The sequence below is a fragment of the Dioscorea cayenensis genome, chromosome 6 (genome assembly GCF_009730915.1).
Source record: "Dioscorea cayenensis subsp. rotundata cultivar TDr96_F1 chromosome 6, TDr96_F1_v2_PseudoChromosome.rev07_lg8_w22 25.fasta, whole genome shotgun sequence".
NCBI lineage: Eukaryota > Viridiplantae > Streptophyta > Magnoliopsida > Dioscoreales > Dioscoreaceae > Dioscorea > Dioscorea cayenensis.
The window spans coordinates 1780489-1785228 of NC_052476.1; the positions used below are offsets into that span (position 1 = coordinate 1780489).

General features: G+C 32.2%; 1 protein-coding gene across 1 annotated transcript; it reads left to right on the plus strand.

Annotated features, from left to right (window-relative positions):
- Nucleotides 1-642: 642 nt before the first annotated feature.
- Nucleotides 643-3595, plus strand: LOC120263995 (SUPPRESSOR OF GAMMA RESPONSE 1). Its single transcript, XM_039271982.1, has 6 exons — nt 643-804; nt 1312-1453; nt 1990-2176; nt 2257-2726; nt 2850-3218; nt 3304-3595. The coding sequence occupies exons 1-6, from the start codon at nt 797-799 to the stop codon at nt 3358-3360; spliced, it is 1233 nt and encodes a 410-aa protein (XP_039127916.1). The 5' UTR covers nt 643-796; the 3' UTR covers nt 3361-3595.
- Nucleotides 3596-4740: the final 1145 nt, after the last annotated feature.

Sequence of the window (4740 nt, forward strand, 5' to 3'; positions counted from 1 at the left end):
AGTAAAAAATATCATATGAAATGGGCTCATAGGAGACAATGACAATCTGTTACGTGTATATAAAATGATATATCAGGAACCACAAACTTATAATGATAAATCTCTTCTATTATACAACTCTAGAGAGGTGAAAAATACAATTCTTTTTATATAAGACTCATGTTGGGATCAATTGTATAGTACCTGATCTCTAGTGAATAGTCAACCCCCACCACTACAATATACAGTGGTTCTCGATTAATTTTTAAATAATATAGGTATATATTTTAAATATTTTTAATCAATGATAACAATCAACATCATACCCAAAAAAAAAAAAATACTTCATCTTAATTTCCTTTTTTCCTTTGCATATAATCACTGGAATACTATTTAGTAAAATTATTTTTGGAAAACTTTAATTAAGCATATATTAATTAATTTTAAATAAAGGTCAACAAACCGACAGGCTAGTTTGAAATTTGAAAAGGTCTGTACTTCATAATAAATTAAAATATATTTTAAATAAAAGAAATCAAGAAATTTGCCGGAAAGTGCCGCCATTTATCACCAAAATCAATATTTTTATTTATTAATTAATTTTTAAATACTTTTATATTAATTAAATCAATAATTAAAAATTTAAAATCCCATCCACTTCATTCTCTCTCTTGGTCCACTCCCGTTTGAACTCCATCGTTGCCGGACCTGGCCCTCGGAGTGGAGGCAACGCCGTCGATGACCTGCATTGAATCCGGCGATCATCTTCCCTTGTAGCTCTGCTTCTTGTGCAGAGGAGAGTTTCACCGATTTCAGAATGTCTGGGTAATCTCTTTTTTTTATCATATTCCCTTGCTTTTTCCTTGAAAAATCTTTGGTTGAGATCGAATGATTTGTTGTTATTATTTGTTTGGATGATTTCGAATGTTGATTTTACTGATAAAGTTGAGATTTTGATTTTCCTTTCGTTTCCAAATTGGGGCTTTTTGTAGATCCCTGAATGTTGGAATCAAAGTTTAGGGTTTTGTGATTAAATATTAGGTTTTTCAGGATTCTAGTGGGCGATTAAAGCGTTTTACAAGGTTAATTGATTTTAGTGCTTTCATGAACCCAATTAGTTAAAGGTTCTGATGATTTTGATACTGATAAGTGGGTGTTATTTCTGAGCTCATTTGTTTCCTTTGTTCTTCAAATCAGTTTATTCATTATTTTTTTTAATTCATGTTGAATTTTCCTTGTTTTCTGCAAAATGATTCATGAAGCTCTCTGGAAATTTGTTGTCTTGTATGGTGTTGTTAATATCCATTTATCCAATTCTGCTTGTTCATGCAGTCCATCATGGTTGGTTGATAGTAAAAGAATTGCATCAAAAATCAAGAATGCAACTGAAATAGTCGATCCGAGTAAATTCAAATGGAAAAGCAACCCTTGCAAAGCTTGTCCGAGCTGCAATCATGTTATAGATAACAGTGATGTATGTATCTCTTCTTCTCTATTGTGATTTCAGTTTGTTTGTTTTACTATGGAGATACAATTCATTTAGTTTTTAATTTTGAGAGAAAGGTAGGATAGATAAAGTTGAGGAACAATTTTATCTGACTACTTGAGAATGCTTCATTATAGTTTTCAAAGTATGGTAAGGTTGTCAACGCTAGACATGTTTGGTTTGTGACGATACATACTGATATTTATGTTCACAAGTAATCCAATCAGTGGTTGCATATTTGTTTAGTATAAATTTTTATTTTCTGACATTTCAAACCACTTGTAAATAGCTAGATGTTTGATATCATATTGCATTACCTCAGTGTTAAGTGTTAACCCATTTAGCTTTGTCCACCCTTTTTATCGGCATTCTTCCTCTGATTTTTAGCTGAATTTTTGCAATTCTCAGTAAACGAATGAAAAAATGAAATTCGTAGATCCATTTTCAATAAATAGTAGATAATCATGATGGACTGACATTTATATTTTGTCTGTATCACCCAATAAACATTTTATTTTTCTCAGGTTGTCCAAGATTGGCCAGGCTTACCAAAAGGTGTGAAATTTGATCCATCTGATCAAGAACTGGTTTGGCATTTGCTTGCAAAAGTCGGGCAAGGAGATCGAAAACCACATCCATTTATTAATGAGTTCATTCCGACTGTTGATGAAGATGATGGAATATGCTATACTCATCCACAGAAACTACCCGGTAACTACCCTGAAAACACCTTTCAATCTTTGACATGTATACTGTTTTGCACTTATACTTTGATGTCTTGTATTGATCAGGAGTTAAACAAGATGGAAGTATGTCACACTTTTTTCATAGAACATTCAAGGCATATAACACTGGGACTCGGAAACGTCGAAAAATTAATTATGATGATGGAGATGTCCGTTGGCACAAGACAGGAAAGACAAAACCAGTGGTCATAGATGGGGAGCATTTGGGATGCAAGAAAATAATGGTCCTGTATATGAGCACAACAAAAGGTGGTAAATGTGAGAAAACTAATTGGGTGATGCACCAATACCATCTGGGCACCGGCGAGGATGAGAAAGACGGGGAATATGTTGTTTCTAAAATATATTATCAGCAGCAGTCTAAGCAGATTGAAAAGAGTGGACAAGATCTTCAGCCGGAAATTGTGGAAGCTGAATTTGTAGAAGTAGAATCTGTACCATGTCCCAAGTCAGTGAATCTGCAGGCTGTGGACAAGGAATCACCTACTCTTACTGCCAGCAATATATCTGATGCGGTATCTAAATGGCAACCGTTAATCAATGCCTATGATTGATTTATTTATGCTTTGCTGCTTCATGAACTTCTCATGTTTATGTTGAACTGATTAGAAGTCATCTTTTCTTGGGATTATATGCAGGAAGTTTATTGTCATGAGACTAGGGATGCAGATAATTGTCGTCGCATTCAGTGCGAGAACACCGAGAAGATCAATGATCAGGAAAACCCACCCCTGGCAAAAGAGAACGAATGGTGGGAAGGTGAATCCCAGTTTTTGTTGGACTCTCAGCAACTAGCAGAAGGTATTGCAATATGCGAAGAGTTTCTTCAAAGCCAATCTTCTTGTGGAGGAGACGAGCCAAAAATCAGCAAACCTCGCATATCAGACTATGCTCATATGGGTGTTGAAAACTTAAAGAAGGATTTAGAGGAATGCCAGAATTTGCCTCAAGTTGATCGTTCAAATATCGAGTTTGATACTCCTCCTGACATGAGGCTAAGCCAATTGGTACGGGGTTTCCATTGAAACATTATTGTTTGTCATCCTTATGAATTAAGCTAAACTTCTGAATTTCTTTTTTTAAAAATTTCAGGAGTTTGGTTCACAAGATAGTTTTCTGGCATGGGCAGGGACAAAGCTCGCAGACTGATTATCTGTTCGGTATATACTTTATATACTTTATGGCCTAATTTATCACTCGTTCAAGGCGCCGCATTTTTGCGAATTTTTGTTCTGTAACTGTTGACAAGAATGTTGGATTTTTATGTTCAGCATTTTGATCTCTGTTGCAGTTAGTGTCATGAACAAGGCCAAACATTCTGCAATACAGAGGCTGTATAATGTTAGTATGACCAATTATATATATGCTGTGAAACTTTATTCAAGTTTGTTCTACCGAATATTAAGGTTGTGTTAGTTCTGGTTTATTTGATACATTTGCATAACATGAAAACATTAGATGGAGATAACTAAGCTCAAAATGTTTTATTTATCTGTAATTTCATAGTTAAAATAATCGGGTGTTTTTTTTATTTATGGTAAAACAGATTTATACTTTTAATGGATATATATACGATTGTATAAGATATATATATTGTCAAAGTTGGGTTAGTCTAATGGATAAGGAATTCATTTTCATGCGGGAGGTCATGGTTGAATGATCAATTTTTGACTATGTGCTTGTTTTTATCTAATCGCATTTGATATATATATATATATATATATATATAAAAGGGGTGATTATATAAATGTGTATGTTTTACATGTATATTAATAATAACTAAATCAAATTAATTTGTTTTATATTTAAAATTTATAATTTTGGAATAATCTCCATAAAAATGACTGCCATTGAAAGAGCTTAAATACCTATAAAAATACTAGTAAATTCAACCCGCTTGGCCCGCATAAAAGAAAACCAAGAGTAATTGAGCAAACATTATGAGAGTGAACAATAGTAATATAATAAAAAGAGAAAAAAAATGAAAGAAAGACTCTGTGGAACTATTAAATTCATTTTGGATAAAGATATTATATGTGTTTGTATTATCTTAGTACGGTCCATTCTTTCGCTTTGAAAAGAATTCTCATGAAAGTGAAAAAATAGACATATATATATAAATATAAGTTGGTGTCCTTTGTTTAAAAACATGATTAGATTCTTTGGAAAATTAAAAGATTAAAAAGAAAAAGTAAGAAGACTATTATTGGGTAGGCAATGTTTGGTAGAGCATTAAATCATGGAGAATAGTATATCACATTGGAAAGCTTCCTATAAATGCATTTGTTTGCTTTTAAGGATTGATGATTATAAATTTATAATTATTATAATAAAAGGTTAAATTAGTATATTATTATGTGAGTGCGAGTTAAGATAATAATATGTTACAAATATTTGTGCAAGTTGGTTGGTAGATATCTTAGGATATCATGGTAAATATTTCAATCTTAATTTATTTAATTGCACTAAAGAGTTTTTGGTTTAGCAGTATTAGTCCCAATATGTAATTTTTTTATAATGTTTTTTTAT

Bases quoted from the DNA above. Each gene is read 5' to 3' on its own strand.
- LOC120263995 (XM_039271982.1), top strand. The intron at 2,177-2,256 runs GTAACTACCCTG...TGTATTGATCAG, and splicing joins TCATCCACAGAAACTACCCG to GAGTTAAACAAGATGGAAGT. The intron at 2,727-2,849 runs GTATCTAAATGG...GATTATATGCAG, and splicing joins CCAGCAATATATCTGATGCG to GAAGTTTATTGTCATGAGAC.